At 57.6% G+C, this 26,429-nt stretch overlaps 1 protein-coding gene across 1 annotated transcript; it reads right to left on the reverse strand.

Moving 5' to 3' along the window:
* Positions 1-1,692: 1,692 nt before the first annotated feature.
* Positions 1,693-19,947, reverse strand: LOC142819918 (uncharacterized). The gene is made up of 9 exons (XM_075908800.1): positions 19,674-19,947; positions 12,504-12,574; positions 10,584-10,643; positions 9,178-9,278; positions 8,693-8,791; positions 7,108-7,273; positions 4,940-5,004; positions 3,344-3,439; positions 1,693-2,507 (listed from the first exon to the last, which is right to left on the reverse strand). The coding sequence occupies exons 2-9, from the start codon at positions 12,538-12,540 to the stop codon at positions 2,247-2,249; spliced, it is 885 nt and encodes a 294-aa protein (XP_075764915.1). The 5' UTR covers positions 12,541-12,574; positions 19,674-19,947; the 3' UTR covers positions 1,693-2,246.
* Between the last annotated feature and the right edge of the window lie 6,482 nt (positions 19,948-26,429).

Below are 26,429 nucleotides of genomic sequence, written 5' to 3' on the forward strand. Positions count from 1 at the left end.
AGGAGCAGGCTGGGGGTGGAGAGTCTGGTTGGGGAGAGGGTAAAGGAGTGAGATGGTGGTGTGGGGTCTGGTTGGGGGGAGGGTGCAGGAGCAGGACGGGGGTAGAGGGTCTGGTTGGGGGGAGGGCGCAGGAACAGGACGGGGGTAGAGGGTCTGGTTGGGCGAGGGTGCAGGAATGGGACAGTGGTGTGGGGTCTGGTTGGGGAGAGGGTGCAGGAGCAGGATGGGGGAAGAGGGTCTGGTTGGGGAGAGGGTAAAGGAGTGAGACGGTGGTGTGGGGTCTGGTTGTGGGGAGGGTGCAGGAGCAGGATGGGGCAGAGGGTCTGGTTGGGGTAGGGTGCAGGAATGGGACAGTGGTGTGGGGTCTGGTTGCGGGGAGGGTGCAGGAGCAGGATGGGGGAAGAGGGTCTGGTTGGGGAGAGGGTAAAGGAGTGAGACGGTGGTGTGGGGTCTGGTTGTGGGGAGGGTGCAGGAGCAGGATGGGGCAGAGGGTCTGGTTGGGGTAGGGTGCAGGAATGGGACAGTGGTGTGGGGTCTGGTTGGGGAGAGGGTGCAGGAGCAGGATGGGGAAAGAGGGTCTGGTTGGGGAGAGGGTGCAGGAGCAGGATGGGGGAAGAGGGTCTGGTTGGGGGGAGGGTGCAGGAGCAGGATGGGGGCAGAGGGTCTGGTTGGGGGGAGGTTGCAGGAATGGGACGGTGGTGTGGGGTCTGGTTGGGGGAAGGTGAAGGAGCAGGGTAGGAGTGGAGGGTCTTGGCATGAGGGACAAGTGGTTTCCTTCACTCTCCCAGCAGGGGGTAAAGGGAACAGCAGTATGTGGAGCTGCTTCCTTTCCCCCCTGCTAGCTGGATCTGGCCTGCGAGCCTTCCCTCCCTCCCTCCCGCAGTGAGAAGCCGGTGCTGGCGCTCCAACCTCATGGGCTGGGGCACAGGGCTGGAGCACCACTGGGGGCTCCCCACTGTGGGGGGGAGCCCCAAACCTGCAGACCACCTGCATGATATTCATGGACCACTAGTGGGCTGCGGCCCATACTTTGAGAACCACTGGCCTAAGCTAATCTGTTCTGCAGAGACAGCATAGCCAGGAGTCAGTCTGATGAGCAGATGACATCACGCCTATGGCTAGACAGGGCCGGGAGCCCCGAATCCATCTGCCCTCCCCTAAAAAACAATGTGGAATCCTGTGGCACCTCAAAGACTAACAGATTTGTGCATGCACGATGCCTTTGACAAAGTGGGTCTCTGCCCACAAAAGCTTATGCCCCAATAAATCTGTTAGGGTACGTCTACACTAGCCCCCTAGATCAATCGAGGCAGGCTAATGAGGGCGACCGAAATTGCAAATCAAGCCTGGGATTTAAATATCCCGTGCTTGATTTGCATATTCCCAGCCAGTCGCCATTTTAGAAATTGACTAGCCTGAAGTAACTGCCCACGTCTACACGCGGCAGTGAAATGGGATTCCGATTTAAAGCCCCTAAATCGAATTAGCTGGTAAACCTCATTGCAGGAGGAATATGAGCTAATTGGAGTTAGGGAATCCCGTTTCACTGCCGCGTGTAGACGCGGGCAGTTACTTCAGGCTAGTCAATTTCTAAAATGGCGACTGGCCGGGAACATGCAAATCAAGCGCAGGATATTTAAATCCTGGGCTTGATTTGCAATTTCGGTCGCCCTCATTAGCATCCCTAGATCGATCTAGGGGGCTAGTGTAGACGTACCCTTTGTCTTTAAGGTGCTGGAGGACTCTTCATTGTTGTTGCAGATACAGACTAATGCGGCCACCCCTCTGATGCTTGCCCACTCTCCCCTGTATCAAATTAGGGAATTAATGAGGACTATGGATCTCTCTACACTGCAGTGAGATGTGGCTGGCCCATGCCAGCTGATTCAGGCTCATGGGCCTCACTTTTTGGGGCAATCAAATTGCAGTGTAGAGATGGGCTGGAACCTCCCCCCGCCCAGGGTCCCCGAGTCAGCTGACATGGGGCAGCATAGACGTACCCTTGCAGGTAAGCCAGCTGCTTTCACTGGGGTCTGTATTTCATAACCAGCTTCCTTGGGTGCTAGCCATGCCTGCACAGCAGGCTCCAGCGCTCCCCCTTCCTGTGGCGTTGATTCAAGAGATGGAGTGTCCTAGCCAGCCATAGCTGAATGTAAGAGGTGCAGAAACCAGCTTTAGCCAATATAGCGTATGCCCCTAAATCCTTCCTGCCCCTAGTCAGTCTACGGAGCTCTGCGGGTCATTGCTTAGCCCTGCAGGAAAGCGCAGAGGCTGTAATGCAGCACAAGCCCTACACCACAGACCAGGAGTTTCAGGAGCGGGGCCAGAGCTGCCTGCCCAGCACCATTGAAGTGCACGTTGCCGTCCAGTTTCAGGCAGCTAGTTGTAGGAGTAGCTGGACAGCATTCCTGGTAACAGGGGATAGTTGCTGTTCCGGAACACACTGGGCTGGAGGAATTGCAGGCTTTGCTACATCCAGCCACGTAACCCGTGTCAGTCTTCTTCATCTGGAGGAAGGAGACAGACAGTAGTGGGCTTGGGTTTAGCACCTCCCTGCCCCGCTGGGTTCTTGCCTTCAAGTTAATGAAGTTAACGCATACGAGGGTGCATTAGGAGGAGCATTGACAGAAGATCTAGAGAAGTGATTATTCCCCTTTATTCGGCTCTGGCGAGGCCACATCTGGAGTATGGCGTCCAGTTCTGCACCCCCCTCTATAGAAAGGATGTGGACGCATTGGAGAGGGTCCAGCGGAGGGCAACCAAAATGATTAGGGGGCTGGAGCACATGACCTATGAGGAGAGGCTGAGGGATTTGGGCTTGCTTAGTCTGCAGAAGAGAAGAGTGAGGGGGGATTTGGTAGCAGCCTGCAACTTCCTGAAGGGAGGTTCCAAAGAGGATGGAGAGAGGCTGTTCACAGTAGTGATGGATGGCAGAACAAGGAGCTGGAGGGGGCTGGACCTGATGACCTCTTGAAGTCTCTTCCAGCCCTGGGATTCTATGATTAATGGGACCAATTCAGCCTCCTGTAGCTAAGGGCCTGGCTGGAATCGCCAAGAGGCCAAGGAGGGAGAGAACCCCAGAGACTCAACTACTCCCTGCCCCGGGTTTTTGTCCCGAGGGAGTTCGGTGTGGCTGACTCTGCCTTCGCAGCTCTATGGATGACGCCCTTGGAGTTGTCAGGGCGGCACGAGGTCCACAGCCATCTCCATGCTGCAAGTGCTGTCAAGAGCCCAGCTTGAGTGGTGAAAGGGCAGCACTGACCGAGCCATGGCAGACGGCGCGGAGACCCGGCCTGCAGCCCTGCCCCAGGGTAGCAAAAGGATTCACAGACAAGTCCAGTACCTCACAGAAATCGTATCCCACGATGCACTGGTCAGCAGGCTTCTGGTCTTTGAAGCATCCCTCTCCTTGGCAGGAGAAGACGGTGCATATTTTCCCCTACAAGACAGCCAGGAAAGGCGCCATGAACACCTGTCACTCCAGAGAGCAGAGCTACCAGAGCAAGGCCTGATGTTTAAGTCACTTTCCTCTGGCCTGGTGGTGATGAGACACCTGGATGAGGAGCTATAAGCCCCCAGGGAAAGCGAGTCATCCCAGCAGTCCCTGGGTCAGCAGATTTCCCTCGAAGGGCTCATGGGCAGTGACTGGCACTGGCCGGGTAGCTCCAGCAAGCCCAGATCTTCACTGACATGGCCTTTCAGGGGCTGGCCTTGCAGCCACCTCTTCCAAAATTCACTGACCTTCCACATGCAAAGGGTTCCAAGAAAAATCAACTCCACAGACTTTGCAGAAAGCTTCACTGACATTGAACCCTAGCTGGCAAGTGCCAGCCCTGCCCTCTCCCTCCACCCTCATGGAGGGGGCTTTGCAGGGTCCCAGGGAGAGATAAGCCATCATAGGGGAATCTCCTCCAGGAATCAGAGGACGGAGATTGAAAGGGTCCTGTTGTGGACCCATCTAGTCCATCTCCCCAGGGGCCAATGCATGATAGTGCCTTACAGAATGCAACTCCATTGATGTGTGTGTGTGTGTTATGCCACCCTATCCCCATACTTGGTCTGTAAGGGTCTGTCTACACTGCCGCCTTAGTTCGAACTAGGGTGGCTAATGTAGGCATTCGAACTTGCAAATGAAGCTCGGGATTTAAATATTCCGGACTTCATTTGCATGTTCCCCGGAGGGTGCCATTTTTAAGTGCCCATAGTTCAAACTACCTGCCCGCGGCTACACATGGCATGGACCAGGTAGTTCGAATTAAAGCTCCTAATTCGAACTACCGTTATTCCTCCTGCAATGAGGTTTAACTGTAGTTCGAATTAGGAGCTTTAATTCGAACAACCTGGTCCATGCCGCTTGTAGCCACGGGCAGGTATTTGAAGAACGGGCATTTAAAAATGGCACCCGCCCGGGAACATGCAAATGAAGCCCGGGATATTTAAATCCTGGGCTTCATTTGCAAGTTCTAATGCCTACATTAGCCACCCTAGTTCGAACTAGGGGGCTAGTGTAGACATACCCTAAGAGCTTTGGCCCCGGAGAAGGATCTCAAGATAGTGCTCTGAGGGCCTCCGGACCGCCCGCCATTCCCCGCAGCACTGTGAATAGGGCTCATTATGCAACCAATAGGCCACGCTATGAACTTGGATTGGAGCATGTGGAATTTGGCTCTTCCACTGCCTTGGAAGAGGCATGTTTGGCTGGGCTAGTTACCGACCCTTTCTTTGCTTGGTGCTCCATGAATCTATTCCCTCTCACAGAGGCTGCATATTGGCCTTTGAACCCAGAGAGCACATAGCAGGGGGGAACATTTCCTCCAGCCCTGAAAGGCAGCCACTTCTGGGGAGGAATTCCACAGTTTAACAGTTTGACGGCAACACTGCTGGACTCCCACAGATAGTGCACCTATGCTGTCTGACCCTGCTGGGAGGCAATACTTACATTTCGGGGCGGGGGCTTCGGGGTGGTGGTGGTGGGTGCTGTAGTGGTGGGGGGCGGAAGGTCACCTGAAAGAGACACAGAAGGGCGCTGGTGAGGCAGAGCTATGCCCTCCCGCAGCTCTGCGTTTCCATGCAGCCTTCCGATTCGGTGCCAGGATCCAGAACGCAGCCAGACACTGACATGCCCCGGTGGAAACCACTGGTGTCATTTTAACATGGGGCGTGACATCCGTCCATCTCAGTACGGGGGCCCAAGTAATCAGCAGCCTCATTCCGGAACCTGGACCACATCTGTCACTTCCCACCAGCCCCTGCTCTCCCTAGCAAAGCTTAGGTTTGTTTGGTGCCTAGAGACTGCCAAGCTAGGCGTCCATCTAGCTCAGTATCTGCTCTGTCAGCACCTCGGAGACAAGTTCAGGGAACGCCCCCGCTGTGGACATCTGTGAAATAACCTGCCTACAAGGGATGCTGCTTCACCTGATAAGGGTTACTCTCTGCCCCAAGCCCTGCTCAGTGTTGCCCCAGTGAATGGAACTGTGAATGTTTACACCCTGTGGAGAAGGGGCTAGGCCTTTGCAAACAGTCTTGCTAAATTCTTGGGCTTGGACAGCAAGTCACAGCAAGTTGGACTCTGGCAGCAAGTTCTCCAGGTTAGTTAGGGACTGTCTGGCCACCAGTTTCACTGTGGCACAAAGCGAGTAGTAATCCACACTGGCTGATGTGGGGAGTGGCTGAGTGAGCCTGTCACACTCCTAACGGGAATCTGAACAGGTGGGTCACGTCCAGCTGTGGGTCTGCACGATCCCGATGATGGAAGAAGAGAGAACTAATTTGTTTATTCCATGGGCTGGAAGGAGGGAAATCAGGGTTCAAGCGAGGCTCTCAAGGTGGAGAATGGGTGACCACAATGCAGCTAAAGGAGGAAGCACTAAGAGAGAAACCACGTGCATGAGCTGAACCACCAAGGCAGCGCTCCCCATTCCATCAGGGCTGCAAGACTCCAACAGCCTGCAGGCAATGTTCCCTTTAATCTTTTCCATCCACGTGCAGAATACTTTTTATGCGCACCAAAGTGGGGGTGAATGTGCACCACCCATATAAACAAAAAAACCTAGCTATGAACGCTTTGCTAAACAACTGGGTGGCACTGGAATCTCTCCTGAGTGGCCGCACAAATGCCCAGCTTACAGGGAACCCTGCCTGCAGATATCAGACTTGCCTGTCAAGACACTGCAGGATGGTGTTTCCAGAGAAAGCACCATCATAAAGGTACAGTATTCTGAGGAATCAGGTGCCTGATCTTTGCTAGTGATCATGATTCAGCTAGTTATCCTGTGAGAGGCCTTCCTACAGAACTCCCCTCTGGCTGAACCAGAGCTGTCAGGAAATTGGAATCCAACCCCCTTCCCTAAAACCTCAGGAGTCAGATGGTTTCTACTCAGAAGAGGGGTGGGCACCCATCACTACTATCCAGGGCTCCCTTTGGAAGGGTCATTTCTGTGCCTCTGCTGTTGGGATCTCCCTCCAGAAGAATGAGTTGGATGGAGACTAGGGATGTAAACACCCGTTTAATTAATTAACCAGTATGTTTAACCAGTGAACTGATTAAATGGAGGGAGAGGGTTGCTCCAGCCTCCACCGGTTAACCTTAACTGGTAAGCATCACCCAGTAAGGGTGATGCTTCCTGGTGAAGTGGTTAACCGGTAAGCATCACCCTTACTGGGTTAAGCGGTTAACCGTTCACATTCCTCGCGGAGAGTGCTGTCATGTAGGAATTCAGCTACTCTATGGCCCTTCCTTGGGCTTCCGAGCCCCAGCGGGGATGAACTCTGGTCCCACACCACAAGCCCAGAACCGAGCACTCCAGGTGAAGCTCTCTTAGTTGGTAGCAGCGCAGAGCCTCCGACTTCCATGAGAGCAGGTCCGGCAGGGGGCTGTGGTTACACAGTACAGGTGAGGCTGGTGAGAGTGCCCACTACACCCACTTGTCCGCTCATGTAGGCCTGCTCCCAGCCGTGGGGAGATAAAAGCTGCCATACAGCCAAGGCCCCAGGTGAAAGACCCAGACCACGTGCTGAATGGACCCTTCTATCTGCTGCAGTGAAGCGAAGGTGCTTGCTCCGCGTGGGACGCCCGGCAGGCCGGAGCGCTCCCGGCAGGCCGGTTACCGTAGGCAGTGGCGTTGAGTCGCAGGCACAGGGACGAGTTGCAGCACTCCATGGTGCAATTGTTCATACTCCACGTGCGGTTGGTCATGCACATCTCGGTGCCATTGCCGCTGCCACATGCGCTGCTGCACTGGGCGGTGTAGTTGGTGGGGGTGAGGCGATAGAGCTGCAGGAACGAGGGAAAGAGACGGAGGGGCGTCGTCAACGTGCTGTCAGCTATGCTCTACTCACACAACTGGGTCAGATGGAAGGGGGGGGGGGGTGGCAGCCCTGTGGACCTTGTGGTGTGAGGTGGGGCTCCCTGCCATGGAGAAGAGTCTGAAAAACGGCACCATGGATTGCAGCGGGCACGCTTGAGCCAAGGGGAACTCCCAGCAGGAAGCCTGCCCTGGTACAGCAGACAGATGGCTCTGACAGCAAGGAGATTCTAGCAAGCTCTATCCCAGAGAGCAGGGGGCAGGCCACGGGAGACACCAGGCTGCTCCTATGAGCACTAACCGGTTAACCAGTAAGCATGAGGCTGACTGGCACGCTTGCTGGTTAACCAGCCCCTGCTAGTGAATTCCATCAACGGCCAGCTGTGCCAGGCCAGAGGCGTTGGATGGTGGGACCCCAGGGCTAAGTGGTGGGGCCCCAAGGCTGGGACATGGCTGGAGGGTGGACTCTAGGTTAAAGTAAACTGTTTCAATATCCCTAAAACACTAAGGCTGTGTCTACACTGGCATCCCTTCCGGAAAAGGGATGCTAATGTAGCACTTTGGAATAGGCAAATCATCGGGGGATTTAAATATCCCCCGCGGTATTTGCATTAACATGGCTGCCGCCTTTTCCGGAGGATCTCTTATTCCTACTTTCAAGTAGGAATAAAAGATCCTCCGGAAAAGGGTTTATTTTCCGGAGAATCACGTCTAGACTGGCGCTTTTCTCCGGCTTATCCCCAAACCGGAAAAAAGCGGCAGCCATGTTAATGCAAATACCGCGGGAGATATTTAAATCCCCCGCGGATTTTGCTATTCCAAAGTGTCTAATCTGCATCCCTTTTCTGGAAAAGGGGTGCAGTGTAGACACAGCCTAAGCGAAGGGCAGATTTCAGGCCCTGGGAAATAAGATGAGGTTCAAGAGGAAAGGATGGAAGAGGGACAAACCACACACCGAGGTCAGGAGAGCGTGACAGAAACCAGTAAGAGCCAGAACAAGTGACAGACTGTACAAAGAGAGAGGCAGAACAACCGGAGCGGGGCACAGGTTTGATAAGCCCCAGGGGCTACCAGACAATTGGCCAAGGAGGGAGGGAAATACTGATTCGCACGGCATCCCCCTTTCCCCACAGCAACCTGGGGAAGCCAGGGTAGCACCAGGTTTGTTTAGGCTGCCACTTCCTTGGCACAGGCCTGATCTCTCTGCCGCCTCACACAGGCAGGGCTCTCTCCCAGCGTCTGCCCCTGACGGGACAGGATACTCCCTCCAGCGTGGCAGAGCGTGGAGGAGTGCGATGCCCAGGGTGTCAGGGTAAGCCAGTCACTCTTGTAGGGAGCAGCAGAGGCGACTGGCGCGGTGCCCACGGCCAGGAGGAGAACTCCCCTACCTTGCAGTAAGCCGCGTTGGAGCAGGACGCGGTTTGATTGGTGTACATTTCCTTCTGGTAGCATCGCTCTCCGGAGCACTGGAAGCTGTGGCAGGTGAGCTGCAGAAAGAGCGCAGACTGGAACATGCACTCGGAGGGCACCTGCCCCCTGCCCACGCCGGCCGCACGTTGCCAAGGCACCCAGCAGAGCCTCCCTCGGCTGCCCTTCACTGCTGCCTTGCCGATTGCTCACTCTGCCTCTGGGAGGATCTGCTCCGCATCATGGGCAGGGGGGAGGGATGGAATCTGTGAATTCTTGCAGCACTAGGAAACCCAGCTTTGAGGGGGGGGCTTCATTGTCAGCTAGGGGAGCCCAAGCGGAGCTGCTGCCTTGCCAGCAGGGCCACAAAGGAACTTTGCTTTTCTCTCTGCTCCTCATCTGCACCCCCTCCCGCCCCTCCAGGCTCCTGGCAGAAATGCTACTCAGGCTGCATGCGTTTCCTTACCGCTGTTGTGTTCGTAGACATGTTGGTAGCCTGGACAGCTGCTGTAGAAGACAGGCTGACGCTCACAGCGGGCACAGTAGTAGTAGGAGTCGCACTCGTGTCTGGAAGATACAAGGTGTCCAAGTGACGCGTCACCAGAAGGGAAACGTCTCTTGTCACAAGCTGAGAGCGAGCTCAAGGATCCAGAGAGGCTGCAGCCTTCCCTTTGCACAGCCTGCTACCTGATGGGCTGTCCAGAGCCTGGCAGGGAAATCCTACGCGGAAGGTGGGTGGGGAAGGGTCGGAAAGGCAGCAAAGACCCTTTCAGAGAATACGCTCAACGGGAGCGTCTGGGACGGCAGAGACAAGGTGGGGACCGGGGGTGGGCAAAGGGGCCTCTGCGGGCCGGATCCGGCCCACCAAGCGGGTTGATCCAGCCTATGGCTGCCCTGCCGCTCCCCCGCCCCCAGGCCAGTTGAGACCTGGGAACAGGGGAGCATGTGAAGTCTCCTCCCCCGACCAAGGGTGCACGGCACAAGAGAGAACCGTGAGCCCCTGGCAGGGCGGGGGAGCCAGAGACTATGTTCACTCCCTTGCCCACAGGCCCTTCCCAGTGGCTGGGAGGCGCGGTGCTGGGAGGGGAGGCGAAGTGCCTCCTGAACTAAGGGGAAAGCCTCCCTTTGGCCCCTCCTGATGCTGCTGCGCTTTTTCTTCCTTCTCTCCCTTCCTCCCTCCCTCCCCCCTGATTGGCCTGGGGGCGGAGGAAACGGGAAGTCTCCTCACACCGCCAGGGGCATGCGGCACCTGCGGGAACCGCCAGCTGTTCAAAACAGCCGGCAGTTCTCTCTAGGCACAGGGCGTCCCTGGCAGGGCAGGGGGCAAAGACTTCACGCGCTCCCCCACTCCCAGGCCAATCAGGGTCTGTGGGCGGGGAGCACTCAAAGTCTCCTGGCCCTGCCCCTGCCTCTCGAAGCCACACCCCTTCCCGGGCAGCCCGGGACCACTTCCGAAATTCTCAAAGTGCCCCCCCCCTTCAAAAATGATTGCCCATGGCTGATTTGATAGCCCCTCCCTCACCTCTGCTGAAGGCAGAGCCCGGGCCCATGAGCCGCTCTGCAGTGACACTTTGCCTAAAGAGAAGCCTTGCCTAGAATTAAAACTGCACTTGACAGGATGAGGGTGGCAGCTGGGGGGGGGGGGGACACTTGCAGGTAAATCAGGGTTCCTAGAGCTGTAGCAGCTGCCAGGAGAAATGAGCTAGGAGCAGACGTCAGAAACCCGAGGGACACTCCGATTTTATTTCCCTCTCCCCCGCCCCCCTCCCTTCCCCACACATCTCTGACAAGGCCGGGATGGGCCTGCTGCCCCTGAAGCAGTTTGCCCAACAGGAACTGAGCGTTTCCCCCAGCGGCCTCCCTGCCCCTCACCTTCTGCAAGAGAGTTCCACACGCTAAACTGCAGAGTCCAAATGCAGAGCAGGAGGCAGCCTGGAACAAAGGGAGGAGACGGCTGAGCGGGGAACATGCTGCCAGGCACATGCCCCAGGTCTCCCTCTGGGGCTCCCAGACATTCTGAGTCCCCCACCTTAAAATCCTGGCGGAAGGGAGGGGGGTCTGGAGGTGCAGTGGTCACCTCCCTCCTCCCGAGAGGAGTTTGCCCAGCCCTGTGCATGGGAGGGGTGAGAGCGTGTGAGCAGGGATTGCAGCGGGAGCCTGACCATGCTCTGGAGACAGCCGCTTTAGCCAGAGAGCTCACGGTCTGCCAAACCCCACGGGCCCTCCTCTGGCGCAACCCTATTCGAACCCACTGTCCCGGGACAGTTCCCCGGTTCTGCTCCCTAACGACTGAGCAATCGCTGTGGCCGGCCCCCTGAAACCGGGACCGACACCTCCAGGATCGCCCCAGTCCCCGCTGGGGGCCCCGTGGAGGGCAGAGGGAGCGTGTGGCGGACACAGAACAGCTGCGCTGTATTCACCTGCTCCAGGGATGGGGTGAGCTGTCAGCATCACGCAATTTAGAGGAAATGTCACCAAGGCGGCAGCAGCTGCTTCTGGTAACTGATGCAGCCCTGGGCCTGCAATTCCCAGAAGCAGCGCAATGTGCGCCGTGGCTGCGCTGCTGCCCAGGGCAAGCCAGCGGCGGCAAGGGGAGCGAATACCCTGCCATTCCTCAGGCCACACAATGCCGGCGTTATCTCAGACGGTGACAGCTATGCCCAGGGGAGGGTGTTATTTATGGGCCCACTGGGAGACCAGAGGAAGCAACTCCCCGCAGCCTGGAGAGCGGAGGTGCCAGCACGGCAGAGCAACCCTCGCGGCGCTGCTCCCAGGGCAAGCATTGGGCTGTCTGGTCCAGCGAGGCGAGGTTGCACTGGTAGCAGAGCCAATCTCTCAGCATGGGGGGGAGTCGCCCTCGGTCTCCGAGATCCCTGCCACTCGCACCCCCACTACCAGCTGCTGCCTCCACAGCATATCAATGGGGCTCACGCCAGCACGGCCACCCTGTCACACTGGAGAACGCGTGTGGGGGCTGTGGGGGGGAGGGGGAGACACGCAGTAACCAGGCGCAGGAGCAGCGGGCCGAGGGTGTCGCTTAAACCAGGGGCTTTCAAACTCAGGTGGAATGTCGGCCGCTGGGTTTCGTTGCTGCAGGGGGATCAGGTGAGTAGTGGGGGGGGGGGAGGCTAAGGCAGCTCCCTGCCTGTCCTGGCACCGCAGACCGCACTGCGCCCCAGAAGTGGCCGGCAGCAGGCCCAGCTCCTAGCAGGGGGGAGTGCACAAGGCTCCGTGCACTGCCCCTGCCCTGAGCACTAGCTCTGCAGGCCCATTGGCTGGGAACCTGCTGCCGGCTGCTTCTGGGGTGCAGCCTGGTCTGCAGTGCCAGGAGAAGCAGGAAGCTGCCTTGACCTTTCCCCCCCCACACACCTTCTGCTGCATCACTGGCTGGGAGCTGCTCAAGGTAAGCCCAGCCCTGACTGTCTCCCAAGCCGGAGCCCCCTCCTACACCCCAAAGATCTCACCCTCAGCCCCCCCCCCCCGGAGCCCACACTCCAGTCACATTATGTTGTTGTCACGAATCAACAATTTCCTTCAACTGGGTCACGAGAAGAGATGTTTGAAAGCCGCCGGCTCAGGCAACTTGGCTTCTGTGCTGCCTTATTCCTCCCACGGGGGCTGCGTGGCACACGTCCCGCGGTGAGACTGGGTTTAGTTGCTTAGTAGCTCCAGCACCCAGCTCCCAAGTGGCCAAAGCAGCCTGAAGGCAGACGTCTGAGGGGGGGACAGAGGAACGCTCTGTCGTTTAGCCGGTTTGCTTCTTACAGCGATTGCCGCTGACCCGCCACTCACCTCGGCCTGGGGCGACCCGGCGTTCCCAGCCTGCCATCTTCAGCCAGGGAAGCGCTCACAGCAACAGAACCCTGGGGGGAGAGGCAGAGTAAGAGCCAGTCTCACTGCTGTGAGACCCGGCTGTGAACCCAGCTGCATTCACGATACAAACTGCCCCTACCCACCCCACAGCTCCCTGCAAGCCGCAAGGCTCCAGGGCCAGCGGGATGCAGGGTTATACTTTCCTGAGAGGGCCGGTCAGTGCAACTTTAGGACCTCGTTACATTTCAGAAGCTCTCCGAGGCTGGCCTGCGCTTAGGACACCAAGGAATTTGGGCCAGCGACGTGCAGGTTGGACCTCTCGGTTGTCTGCGGCCAGCTCTGCTCATAGGTCTCCTTCCTCCACAGCCCAGCAGCGGCTGCCCCTGCGTGTGTTGTGGTCACCACTCGCCAGAGCATCGGGCGGGAGAGCCCAAGCTGTCCTTCGAGGTTACACTCCTAGTCCTTGCCACTAAGCCTGCCTATCTGACAGCTCAGTGACACCTCTCAGAGGCCTCGTTCCGGGTGAGCAGCCTCCTTACCTGGTCCCCGCTGAACCAAACCACGTGCCAGTGTCAGCACAGGGAGGCGTTTCACTGTGTCACTTCACCGACCCGCTGGCTAACGCACTGTCCTGGACTACCTCCCAGTCGCCAAAGCCCTCCCACCCTCTCCAGCAGCGCCGCACTGAGACCACCACATCTGCAGCGAGAAGTTTACAGCAGGCTACCGCCGCAAAGAGCACCCGGCCACACGGGCAGCGTTTGATCTTGTTCAGAAAGAGCCGCCTGCTCCCGCCAGACCTGCCCCTGCTTCACTTTCCAGCCTGCTGCCCTGAACGGCCCCTGGAGCCTGGGGCTTATGCAGTGCGGTGGCTCCACCCAGGTATTCCCAGCTGGAAGCAGGGTCAGTGCCTCCACCTGGGACCCAGAGAGCAAACTGGCTGGGCCACCCTGCGGCACTTTCCCACCTGTGCTTGGACGGGTTCCGAATGGAAGTGCCCAGCCAGCCCCACTATCCCTCGGAGCCAGCATGGAACTGCTCCTGCAGCGCAGCTCAGCAGGTAGCTTGAGAAGACCCTGATCGCAACTGGGGGCAGAGTCCTTGATTGAAATCCAGGGAGGGGCTGCTGGGCCCAGTTCTGGGACTGCAGGCTGGTCAGACCGGCTATTGGATGGGGCTCTAGCAGCAACCAGAGAGGGCAGAGTTCTGGCCCTGGAGGATCTCTCCGAGAAAAATAAAACCCACCCGCAGGAGGGCGCCCCAGGATCACAGCTCAGAGTGTTGCCTAGTTGGGAGTCACCCCAGGAAACAAAAACCTGAGCCGCATGACTTGCAGCACTAACCACGGTCAACCCACGGTCAACCCAACCTGGGCACCGTAGCCATGCCACAGTAGCTCCGATGCCTCATACAGCAGCAGACTGGTGTGTTTCTGCTGCTCTAATCCACCCTGCCAAGTGATGGAGGCAAGGGCGACAGTCACATCCTTAAAGACTGAAAGAATTGGGGTTGTTTCATCTGGAAAAGAGAAGTCTGAGAGGGGACTCGGTTGCAGCTTTCAAAGGCCAAAAAGGTTGTTACAAGAAAGGGAGAAAAATTATTCTCAAACTCTGAGGATAGGACAGGAAGCAATAGGCTCAAACTGCAGCAAGGGAGATTTAGGTTGGACATTAGGGGTACATCTAAACTACATGGCTCCATCGACAGAGCCATGGAGATTAGTTTACTCGAAAAAGGGAAATGAAGTGGTGATTTAAATAGTCACCAATTCATTTAAATCAAAGTGGCCGATTGTTGGCACGGCGCAGCAGTCTAGACGGGGATCTGCCGATGAAGCGTTCTGGGATCGGCAGATCCCCGTCTAGACTGCCGCACTGTGCCGACAATCAGCTGATTGGCACAGCGCAGCGGCCATTTTGATTTAAATGAAGCGGCGATTATTTAAATCGCTGTTTCATTTCCCTTTGCCATCCTGCCTAATCTACATGGCTCCGTCGACGGTGCCGTGTATTTTAGACACACGCTAGGAAAAAATGTCTTGTCAGGATGGTTAAGCACCAGAATAAATTGCCTGGGGAGGTTGTGGAATCTCCAAACCCTGGAGATTTTTAAGAGCAGGTTACACAAACACCTGCCAGGGACAGTCTAGTCGGGAGGGGAACCTGTAGCCCGGGGGCTGAAAGCAGTCCCTCAGGGCTCTATGTGTGACCTGTGAGACATTTTGTTACTGTTGCTCATGCACCGGTTGTCAGGTTCCGGTCCATGTCGTTTTTTTCATACCAATATTACTAAAGTGAGACGCACATAAAGCCAGGGCACGTGAAGCAAGGTGGGTGCTGATTGCACACAACGTTGACTGGGAGAGCCGTGCGCTCCCCCTGTGTCTAATCAAAGCGCTGCCATGGTTCACTCAGCACAGTCCTGCACATTCTAGGTACACAAGAGCAGGTAGCAAAACGGCCCTGTCCCGGGAGACCGCCTTGGTTACAACAATCTTATAGCCCACTGAGATGAAGGCGGGCCACTCATGCAACCCACTCGCTAGCATAGGTTGCCCATCACTGGTTTAGATGGTCTTGGTCCTGCCACGTGTGAAGGGGACTGGATTTTACCTCTAGAGGTTGCTTCCAGTCCTACGATCTTTCCACATCGGGAAGTTGCGTCTACATAGGGAGGTTGGCCTGCATGGCTAGCACTCTCAGGGGTGCTGGCTGCATGGCTGAAACCTCAGGCGTGTGATTTGCACACCTCTGAGTGTGGTCACTAGGTTGGCCTCACTACTGAGTGTCGCTCAGGCCTCAAAGTTCACACTCCTCGAATGGCGGAGCCCTGTGCTCACTGTTCACAAGGGTCTGCACAAGAAAGGCTCAGCTAGGGGCTGGCAGCAAACAGGACTCAGCCGGAGACCCAGGCAGCCTCAGACAGCTTTCCCCACCCGGCACTCCGCTCCAGCTATTTGCCCAGGTGCGCTGCAACCAGTGCCTCAAACCCCAGGGCTCCCGCAGCTCGGGGCGATTCTGGCACAGCTCAGGCCACAAGTCCTGGCCTTCCATTTTGCCAGACAGGAGTAGGGCTTCCCCTCCGGTTTCCCACTCAGCCCTCCGGTGGGAGACGAGTTCCCCCCACCGCTCCGGAGAGGCAGGTCTCTCTTCTGCCGGAGGCTGTGGTCTCACAATGGTGCTCGCAGGGACACCCAGTCAGAGCAAGGACAGCGCTCAGCTCAAGTCCCCTTCCTCCTCTGCACCCAGTCTCTCTCTCTACCTGCGCTGGTGCAGCAGGGAACTGCCTGCCACAGCTTCCCCAGTGGGCTCGAGATGCTAGCCCCTACTGGAGCCCAGAGCTGGGCCCTGCGCCTGTGGGTGCTGCTCCCGTGCCTCACCCTCGCTGGTTTTTGAGCCGAGGGGCAGAACAGCCAGAGACGCTCCTGCCACAGCCCTGCCGCCACACTGCACCTGGGGCCCTTCCAGTCAAGGCAACGAGTGCAGAAACAGGCCGCTGGGGCGGACGGTCAGAGAACCTTCCCTCAGGGCCTGGGCTTCCGGCGCCATGGCGATATCTGCAGAGCGCTGCCTGGGCCAGGGGAGCTCCTGCTGGCTCGCCTCAAGGAGAACCACTTGCCCCCTGAGCTGCTGTGGCTGCCTCCAGGCCAGCAGGACCGTCCTGTGTGGGGCCTGCAAGCCGCTTCCTGCCAGGCCAGGCCCCCCTCACCGGCAGCCACCACCTCCTCTCCACTTCCCTTGGCTGACGGGGCTGGGGGTCCCTGCCGGGGGCACGCAGGGAAAGCAAACCCGCTCCGGTCTGGGTCGTGGGCTCCCTTTGGGGTGGTGCTAAGGACACTGATATTGCCTCCAGCGTTTGACACCCCTGGGTGCTGCTCTGGGGCAGGCGCTGAGGCTCACTGGTGTGTGGCCAGTTGGGCCTCTCATAATAACCAAGCCCTCCCCACTTCCACCCTCTGCAACGCCAGCAGTAGGGTGTCCTGGACGCTGTCCTTTCATTACCGAGCCATGCTCTGCTTTGTGGGGGGAACTGTGGGGGTTGGGCCTCGCTGGACCCTGGGGTCTCCTTATGCTAACCCTTGCCCTCCCTAACATTGCTGCTGGGGGAGCTGCCTAGTGTACAGTGTGGCTCCAGACGGCCGGGGTACAGTCAACGTGTTAATAGCAGAAATCGTTCGGCTGTGCAATGCGAGGGTCTCACAAACGCAGCCCTGGGGAGGAGGCCAAGAGTTGGCATCTAACCTCAAACCTGGCACAACCATCCTTTCATTTCCCCGGAGGCTCGCCAAGGCCGCCATAGCAACCAGCCAGCAGCATCATCCAGGGTCTCGGGTCTCGGTAAACACACAGGGGAGCCCCCATGCACGCGGTTGATATAGCGACGCTGTGTTTGCCCGAGTCCCGCAGGTAATTCTCAGCGCGGCAAACAGATCCGGTGAGCGGCAATGGGTTACGGCACTGACTGGCGCCAGCCAGCAATTAGCTTCTTCTATTCACAATAAAGATGTGAACAGCGGGGCCAGGAAGGAGGGAGCCTGTAACCACCATGCTAAGGGTTCCCATGCAGGAAAGGAAGGGGGGTGAGACTTTAGTTCTGCTCCTGCACCCTTGACTCAGGTGCTGAGCCTTTCTAGGGCAGACACCTGTGAACGGTGAGCACAGGGTGCACGTAACAAAAGTCATTCCGCACATGGGCATGAAAAATTAGAGGCAGCCCTGGACAAGTCCCTCCCTCATCCATGTCAAACTGCAGGAGAGGGGAGCTGAGCGAACAGAATGTAATTACCCCTCCTGCAGTTGGCCAGGACATGGGACTAACAAGTCCGGGCTCCCAGGAGAAGTTCCACTGACAGGCCAGGACAGATCTCGCCCTGTGTTACAGCATCTGTCGAGTTACAGAACACGCTGGACTTGCGTCTGGGGTCCCTTCACTCCTATGGACCAGCAGAATCAGCAGCCTAGCTCTGCCCTTGTCCCGAATAGCTTTCCTGTTCCCCTTTCTCCTCCTGCCCAAGCCGCTGTCCTGGTGGATGGGGTGAGGGAAGCTCTCGTGCAGCACAGAGCAGACCGGCATGCGGGTAACAGGCTCTGAGCACCCCCCCGCGAGCGCTCGTCTCTAACAGAACAGCGTCATCTGTCACCCCTCTGCAAACGAGGTTTAAAACGCCTGTGACTGACCCTGGCATCCCAGCTTTAGGACACTAATAAAACATCAGCCAGAGGCTCTATGCTGCTCGGCCGCCAGGTTACTTCTCACCCAGCCATCAGTTAAAACTGCTGCTGAGCCACCATGCTGGAGGAAGGGGCTGTGTTAGACGGACAGTGCCAGCAACATAGCCCATTGGCCCTTCCCATTTGGTTGTCCCCTGAGAGCACCCCCCCCCCCCAGATACTAAGGGAACTGGGCGCAGCAGGTTTAGCTCCCGCTCGCTGCCTGACGTTCCCTCTCACCCCGTGCGGAAGGCTCAGGAGGGACGTCGGAAGCCCACAGGCCTTTTGCCAGCCCCCTGCACAGAGGGATTTTCACCTGGACAAAGGAAAACACTAGCAAGAAAAATACCCATTTCCAAGCGCACCCAGTCACGGCCCCTGGGGCTTAGCAGAGCAGCACACGGGGCTGTTAGTTCTGGTGCCTGATCGTTGGCCGCTAAAGCCGCCTCCACTGATGGGAGAGGGAAGCGCTTTGGAGTGCAGGGAGCTGCCCGAAGGGGAGCTCCGTGGACCGACCCCCCTCCCCCGGGAACTGGCCACAGTGCCTCTGCGTTCCCCTTCTCAGCGCCCGGCATAAATAGCCCCTCCCCCGCGTCCCAAAGCCAGGTATTTCCATGGCAATGGTTTTAACGGGGCTCCAGATGCAGGGTGCTCAGAGAGGGGACCCAGCGCAGAAATCGGAGCACAACCCCGGCCGGACACGTGGTTTACACACAAAAGGGCCTTTTTCCTTTGTGCAGTTCGCACTGTCCTCAGTGTCCCAAGACAAAGCCAGCCCTGCTGGCCGGATCCCCCGTGACACAGCCAGATACCAGATAAAGTGACCGTAGGTCAGGCCCGGCGATGCAGGGATACCAGGTCCCTGCCAGCGACCTGGCGCACTGGCTCCAAGAGCCTAGCCAGGCCTGCTGCAGGATCTGACAGTGTCTGTCACTCGGCACCTTCTGAGGAGCTGGGCCTGGGAGCCTTTGAACAGGTCCAGAGGCCTCATGCCTTCCCCTCAGGTCCCCTCCTGCTGCCAGCTCGCTCTGAGGAGTGCGCCCTGCAGCCTGGTCCTATGGGAAGGGGACAGTTTCCCCACACCGACTGGTGCCCGCTTCTGTTTTTAACAAGTCTCCCTGGATGCCTCCACCCTGCCCCTGCTCCCAGCAGGAAGAGGTCAGCCCCACCTTCTAGGGAACAAGGGCAGGCCAGTTACCCACAATTACGATTTTCTCAGGAGTTTGGCTGCATTGGGCGTTTCTCAGAAACCCCCAGGTCCTGGAGTCCAGTGACTACGTGGGGATCTCCGCTTGCATTAACACTACATTTGCTAGCCCTCCTGCCTGTGAAAGAAGGTGAATCCTACAGGCCCAAAGCCCAGACAGAAATAAAAAGAATACAAAGCAGTGCTTGATTTTGAGGGCCTGGCCCATCCCTTTTGAGCTGTCAGGGAAGCCAGAGAGATCTGGTCCAGCTAGCCCTGACTACAGCCGCTTGTCCACTAGGAGAGGGAAGCCAATACGGGGGAGGTCTCCCCTTCCTAGCCTGTCCCCAGCCTTCGACACAACACACAGCTCTTGCACGAGGGCAGCACACCTGGGCCACTGCGGAGCTCCCTGCTGGAAAAGAACAGGCTAGAAATCGGCTTTGGGCTCACGCTGGGGCCACTTTCCTGATACCTGAGACAAAGCACCCAGAGCTCCGTGCCTCCCAGCCGCTGGTACTCTGGGATGAGCCCCAGTGGGCGAGCCTGGCTGGATTGCGCTAGCTTTGGTTCCTGCTCCCCACAGGGTCTTACCAGCCGCCCTGGAATAACGCCCGGAGGTGCTGGAAGTCTTGGTCCCCGCCGCCCCTCCAAGGAAGATGTGAGCGAGGAAGTGCCAGGCCCAACCACCCAAGAAAGGGGGCTTCCCCCCAGGGCAGGGCAGGGGAAGGACAGCTCACCGCACCCACTCACCCTGCCTGTCTGCTCTCCGGGAGCCGGAGCGGGATCGGGTGCCTGTGCTCGGCAAGGATTTCTGTCGGAGCTACCTGCCGCACAGATGCTTCACGCTGGTGCCTGCCAAGCAGCCCCACCTCCCTCGCCCAGGAAGAGTGGCTCAAACCATTAGCCAGCGAGAGGTGTGTGTTACCTGCTGCTCCCAGAGATGCAGAGGGCAGCAGGGTCCAGGGGAGGGAGACAAGCACAGCTCTGGGCTGCATTAGCCAGAGGGAAATCCCGTTCCGGACCGCGGACATGGCTCACTGAGCCAACCTGTGCGACAGCAAAACCCCTCCTGAGGGGCTGCAGGCGGGGAAGGGTCGGGGCGGATTCCCTGTCTCCCTGGCAGGCAGCAGAGCCAATCAACGAGCTCTGTCTCCCCCCACCTCAAAGCCCCCCCAGCTGTCCAAAGCAGAGCAAGAGAGACAGGGCAGGCTCCATAGGCACGTCACAGGTCCCTGCCCAGACAGCGAACAGCAGCACGTGCACAGAAGGACGTTACGGGATTCACCTGTCACATCCTCCGCGCACGGTGCAGGAAGGACAGGCAGTTTGGCCTCTGCGCCATACACATCAGTATAGCTCAGGGGTGGGGAACCTAAGGCCCCGGGGTCCGGATGCAGCTCCCAGCTTGCCTGGATCTGGCCCCCAAGGCTCAGTGCACCCCTCCCCCCCACAAGCATTGGAGAACTGGAGCTCCAGCCCGGCAGCCCCCCTCCTGCACAGACCCTGCACCTCCGCTCCACTTCTGCACTCTACCTCCGGCCCGGCCCAGCCCACTCCTGCAGCCTCCCTCCTGCCCAAACCCCACACCTGCTTCCCGACAGCCCCCTCCCACACACTGGACTTCTCATTTCTAGCCTCCCCTCAAAGTATGGGGGGTCCACAAACTCTATTAGCCTAGGCCCCCCTTGTCTCTGGCGTGTGAGGGGAGTGTGAGTTTTGTTTTTGTTTTGCTTCTCACTTTTGTGCAGCCTCGGACTGATTGTTCTGTGGCTCAGTGGCCCCCAACCCTTCCCCACCCCTGGTATAACACCACTGTGTCTCTCCAAAGCCCTCCCCTCCCCTCTCCACAGAGTCAGAAGGACCAAGATGGGGGCTCCCAAAAACACAACCATGCCAAATGTAGAATTTCTCCCTACGCGGTAGGAGTAGGTTGGGCAAGCAGGCTACCTCCCGACCCTCCAACTAGGGATGTAAGCAAAAGCTTATCGGATAGTTGACTAGCTCCTCGACTAGTCACTTCCCCCCCTTGCTGCCTCTGCTGGCTCCTGATTTTTAAATGTATTAGAAGTGCAGAGGCGGGCAGCAGGGGGGCCCGGCGCAAGCTGGGGCAGGTGATTCCCAGCTCACACCGAGTCCCCCCTGCTGAGCACCAGCCTTTTAAATGTATTAAGAGCCAATAGGCTCTTCATACATTTAAAAGGCAGAGCCACAGCGGGGTTAGCTCCCGGGCCTGAAGCTAACCCCGCTTATTGACTAATCGATGAAAATCCATCCACTAGTTGATTAGGCTATGTCTACACAGCAGCGTTATTTCAGAATAACAAAGAGCGTGTCTGCACTGCAAGCCATCATTTCAAAATAGTGGCGAGCTGGAGGACTTCTTACTCTGACTCCTGTAACGCACATTTGACGAGAAGTAAGGGAAGTGGAAGGAAGAGTGTTCCTCCTTAGACTTCCTGCTGTGAAGAGAGCACCACAATTGATTAAATTAAATGCGATATCCCTACCCCTAACCCACACCAGGTAACTCCTGCCCTGGAGTTAGCCAATCTCTCTTCCACCAGTGGCTAACACGCTCTCACTCGGCTGTGGCAAGCACTCACCTTCTCGCCCAACCGCACCCTCTCGGTTATGGAGATCTCCTCATGGCAGCACTTTCGCTTGGGAGCTCCTTGCCAGAGCAGCCCTGGAACCAGGGAGTCCGCCACGCCCATCACTGGGCTGAAGGGACCGTGCACGTCGGGATGCAGAGATTCAGCCTCATCCTGCGCTCATCCCAGTATACAGAGGGCTAGTTAGGCCTCAGAATATGTGACCTTCTTGTGATGGAGCCCGGAGGCCCCCACCGCGTTCTGAGGCATACGTAGTCGTGATTCTAGGATTTAGTGCCGATGACACACAGCCAGGCCTCGGTCCTGCTCTGAAGAACTCACTCTCTGGCCTATGGCCAAGGAGGAGCCAAATCCTTTGGCTCGCTCATCCAGCCCCACAGTCCCCCTCTCAGAGGACATATGGCCAACCCTAGGCCTCATCAGGTGTGGTTCTCCCAGGGCAGGTTCTAAAGGGGGGCTGGGGACTTCTCTTTCAAGGAGAGTAACACTAACTAGAAGCCCCAGCTGGCTCCTCCCACTTCCTAGGGTTGCCAGGTGTCCTGTTTTCACCCGAACAGTCCGGTATTTGAGGCCCCTGTCCGGCAAAAAAACCCCAGAAAATACCGGCCATGTAAAATGTCGGGTATTTTCTGTTTTTCTGAGGGAAGGCTGGCAGGGACATTTTCCCCCTGCCGTGTCTGGGTGGGGGAGCGCAGGGATTTTTTTTTTTTGGCTCAACAACTCTGGTCCCCCGTTTTTTTGCTCAACCAATTTTTTCCCCCCCGCCATGTTCAGGATTTTTTGTGAAAGTATCTGGCAACCCTACTACATCCACGTGCCCCCCGTGCACGGAGCTCTCCAGCGCTTGTGTAACACAGGGCCACACTGCTTCAGACCAATGGTCCATCTAGCCCAGTAGCTTGATTTCCAATCGGGGCCTGGACCAGATGCTTCAAAGGGAAGGAACAGAACAGGGCAATTGCCGACCGATCCCACCCTTGTTCTCCCCTCCTGGCAGGCTGAGGCTTAGGGACAATGGAGCACGGCTGCATTTCTCATAAAACCTCGAACGGGGCAGGGGGTGGTCGTGAGGTTATTACATAGGGAGTCATGAGCTCTCAGCCTCCACCCCAAACCGGGGGAGGGGGGGTGTCCAACTCTGAGTTTGCTATGTGAAAGGGGGCACCATCAATACGACAGTTGGGACCCAAACGTTTAAAGCCTCTGGCTCACTGGAGACCAAGTGCCATTGTCAGGGGCGAGCGGCCCATGCAGGCTGCTGAACCCAGCGCTCAGGCGGGAAGAAAGCGCTAGGAACAATTCTGTGGCTCCCGGCTCTTAGCAACTGTTTGATCCGAAACCGCACGGCCGCTCCTTTCCCACCAGTCCCCAGCCTTTGAACACGCTGCCAGGGCAGAGGAGGCAAGAGAGGTTGTCCTGACAACCGTTAATCACTGTCCTAGGTGCACATCGTATTAGGTTTCCAGTTCCCTACTCTGGAGCTGGCGGGGGATGGGTACAGAGGAGCCCTGTTGCTTTAATTCCAGGTGCGGTGAGGAAGTTTCTCCTGCAGTCGCTTGAGTCATCCCATGGGCGGCTGGTCCTAGCGCTCCTGACCTGTGAGATTCCTTTGGCTGCCAGCGTGGAGCAGGGGTGGGCAAGATCCGGCCCACGGGCCGAATGTGGCCCTCCAAGCCATGTGATGCGGCCCGTGGCCACAGCTCTGGTCAATTGAGACCGTGAAGTTTCCTTCTCCCGCCAGGGCCACATGGCACCTGTAGGGGCCCCTTCCGCCTGAGGCCCCGCCCCCTCTGCCTGAGGGCGGAGCCAGCCCGCAACCACTATTCACAATTCGTGAAGTGGCCCCGCTACAAAAACGATCGACCACCCCTGGTGTAGACGCTACACCGGCCCAGGCATGACTCAGATGCCATTGGTGCACGGAGGGCTAGGAATGGAATGAGGAGCAGAAATTCTTGTACTTGGCTCTTGCCCTCTGATTTGAAATGCTGTGAAGCCCTTGATGAGCTCACCGTGCCGCTCCCAAGCCCAGAGGCCGGGCCGCCCAGGCCCCCATCACAGAAGGGCCAGGGCAGAGCCAGGATTAGAACTCCTGACCCAGCTTGGCCCTCAGCCCCCTGCTCCCCCCTAGGATTGAAATACCCTGGTGCATTATGGAGGGGCTCGGGCTAGAGTTTTCCTCTGCATGCGGCTTTGCTTTCTGCCTGCAAACCTCACGCTGTTCTCCAGGGCTCTGCGCTTTGACACTAGGGGACTGCTCCAGCCCGCCCCAGTACCAGAAATTGCCTTTGCCCCAGCACAGCTGCCACTGGGGTCTGAGCTGAGGGGCTGTTGAGACTGCCCCAGATGATCTGCAGCCACCTTCACTGCATACCCACCCAACCTCTGGGCACACCTTCCCTAGATTTCACTACCTCTTCAAGGCCAGGAACTGGGCTGCAGTAATTACTGTAATCATCCTGCCCAGCCCTATCCAATTAACTTTAATTACTCATGCTCTTTCTTCCCAGACCTGCTTCACCCCAGGGAGCTCTGGCCAGTGGGGCTTTACTGTAGTCAAACAAGCCAAACAAGTGTGCCCGGCAGGCAGAGGAGCCCCAGGGAGACTTGTACTTGCTGCAGGTGCACTACAAGGCCTGGCTGCCTGATGCCCTGCCCCCTGCCTGTCACGATGCCCCGCAGTCCTGCCTCAGCTGAGAGCACAGGGCTGCAGCTGGGACCATCTTGCTCTGCACTGCCCCCAAAGACACCATGAATCACCAAGCTCCGGAGCCAATCAACCTGGCTGGAAAAGAGGCTGAAGTGCCACCTCCGGGGTTCGGCTCTAGGGACAGTAGCAGCCCATGGCCTGGCGCTGCCGATGAAGACCCACTCCAGAGAAACTCTTCCTCCCTCAGCAGGAACGTTCCCTGTTTCTGACACACACCCATCAGCACGGCCAGCCCAGCGGTGCCAAATTGCGTGAGACCGTACCACTCGGTAACCCAGCCGGGGCTTGGCCCTGTCCCTCCTGTCATCCTGCTACCCTTTCGGTTTGGCGTGAAGTTGTTTCTCTTACACACAGAATGGGACTCTTCTGCCTCGTTCGATGGAAAGCGGAGCAGGCAGGGGCAGCCGCGCACCCAGTGGCATCAGAGAAGGCTGTTTCTGCTGGCCTAAAGGGAGCAGCACATTATTCCAAATTAAAACACACCGATAATAAGGACTCCTGTTTAGGGAACAGTACTGGATGTACCTTACGGGGAGTCAACACCCGAGAGGAGGGAACGACTCCATTCAGCCGTGCTCCAAACAACCCGGAAGCTAAGCCGTGCATGAGACCCATGGGGCATCTCACTGGCTTAACCACGCCGCCGCCTGCAGCCTCAACGTTTCCTCCTGGACAGAATCCTTTGCCCCTTGTAACTGAGGGGCTTTGCTCAGACCTGCTCCAAAGCCCGCTGAGCAGCGAGACCTTTCCTGACATATCTAAGCTTGGCAATGGACGGCGAAGCTGGAGCAGTCGCTGCCAGCTGCTTTCAAACGACATTCTGGCACAAGGCTGGGAAAACTGCGCTGTGCCCATAACCTCATCTAGCAGCTATCCCAGCAATGGTCAACCTTCGCTAGGTGGCCTTCTTAGCCAACCTCGGCACGAGTGGCCCTCCTCCATCTCAATGGGACGCAGAATTGTCCTAGCCAAGAGACTCTCCTGGGCCGGGGGAGTTTTGCTACCGATGCTTAAGTAACTAGAACTTGCGGGGGTGCCGATTGCACCACAGCAGCGCTTGGATTGGATGCAGAGTGAGCACATGGCTCGCAGTGTTGTGTGGAACTAACACCTACCTCCCTTCACGTGCCCCGGCTTTAGGAGCAGGTCACTTTAGTAATCCCAGAAGGAAAAAATGACACAGACGGAAACCAGTGGAATCTGGCAACACTGCATGTGGAACCCTGATGGGCTGCATGTGGCCTGTGGGCTGCAGGTTGCCCACCACGGAGCTAGATTCTAGCCAGGTACCAGCAAACCAAGCCACACATGCAGCCAATCAACAGCAGGAATCTCTAGCAGGACAGCGGTTCACATAGGGGGAGAAAGTCGCCAGTTTCTGCAGGAAACTCTCAAATCAGCTGAGAATATTGGCCAGTCCCTAGCCAGAGGCAAGACACTGCAGAAGTTACATGCTGGAGACAACTGTGGCTGGGGTGCCCTCTGTTGAACACTTCTGCCAAAGCTTGCAGGGACGGACCCGGCATGATCCAAACAAACTGCCAGAGAAACAGGAGCAGACCATCAGTGCAGGGGCCCTGCTGTATTCCAGCCTAGGCACCCCGTCCTGGCTTCCAGCTCCCCAGCAGTCGCCTCCCCAGGAGGGAAACTACCACACTTCCCCAGGCCTTCACTGTGTTACCCATCAAAGAACGTCCACCAGGCCCCCCAACAGCAATTCTGGGCCCTGGGACGGAACTATCAGTGGGCCCCTGCCCCCTCCCTCAGCTGGAGCCTCAAGCTCCCCACCCAGAGGGAGCTAAAGCTGGCACCAAAAGGAGACAAATCGAATGTACGTGACCCTAAACCCAAATGCCTCCTCCATTATTCATTCCTGGCAAACCCCTCCCCAGCCACCTGCCTCCTCCGCTCCAGCAGCATTACAGCACCCTGCCAGCACAATGCAGAGACGGGGCGGATGCTACCTCCGCTTGGAACCAAACAGGTGCCTGCCATGGGATAGTCACTATGCCCCATTTCCCAGCAGTTAACAATAGAGTTTCAGGAACAGCAAGGCTGAAAGGAACCTGCATGCTTGGCTCTCACGCTCCCATTCCTGTGGTTAAGGGATAGAATACCACGAGTCTAGTGATTCGTTTTTTGCAGTAGGAGGTCAAAGGGATCATCTAACTCAGAGGTGGGCAA

Source organism: Pelodiscus sinensis, chromosome 25 (assembly GCF_049634645.1).
Source record: "Pelodiscus sinensis isolate JC-2024 chromosome 25, ASM4963464v1, whole genome shotgun sequence".
NCBI lineage: Eukaryota > Metazoa > Chordata > Testudines > Trionychidae > Pelodiscus > Pelodiscus sinensis.

Excerpts from the sequence above, each read along its gene's own strand:
- LOC142819918 (XM_075908800.1), bottom strand. The coding sequence starts at position 12,540 with ATGGCAGGCTGGGAACGCCGGGTCGCCCCAGGCCGAG. Across the intron at positions 9,279-10,583 it reads GTGGAACTCTCTTGCAGAAG|ACACGAGTGCGACTCCTACT; the intron begins GTGAGGGGCAGG and ends TGTATCTTCCAG. Across the intron at positions 8,792-9,177 it reads TGTCTACGAACACAACAGCG|CTCACCTGCCACAGCTTCCA; the intron begins GTAAGGAAACGC and ends CTCTTTCTGCAG.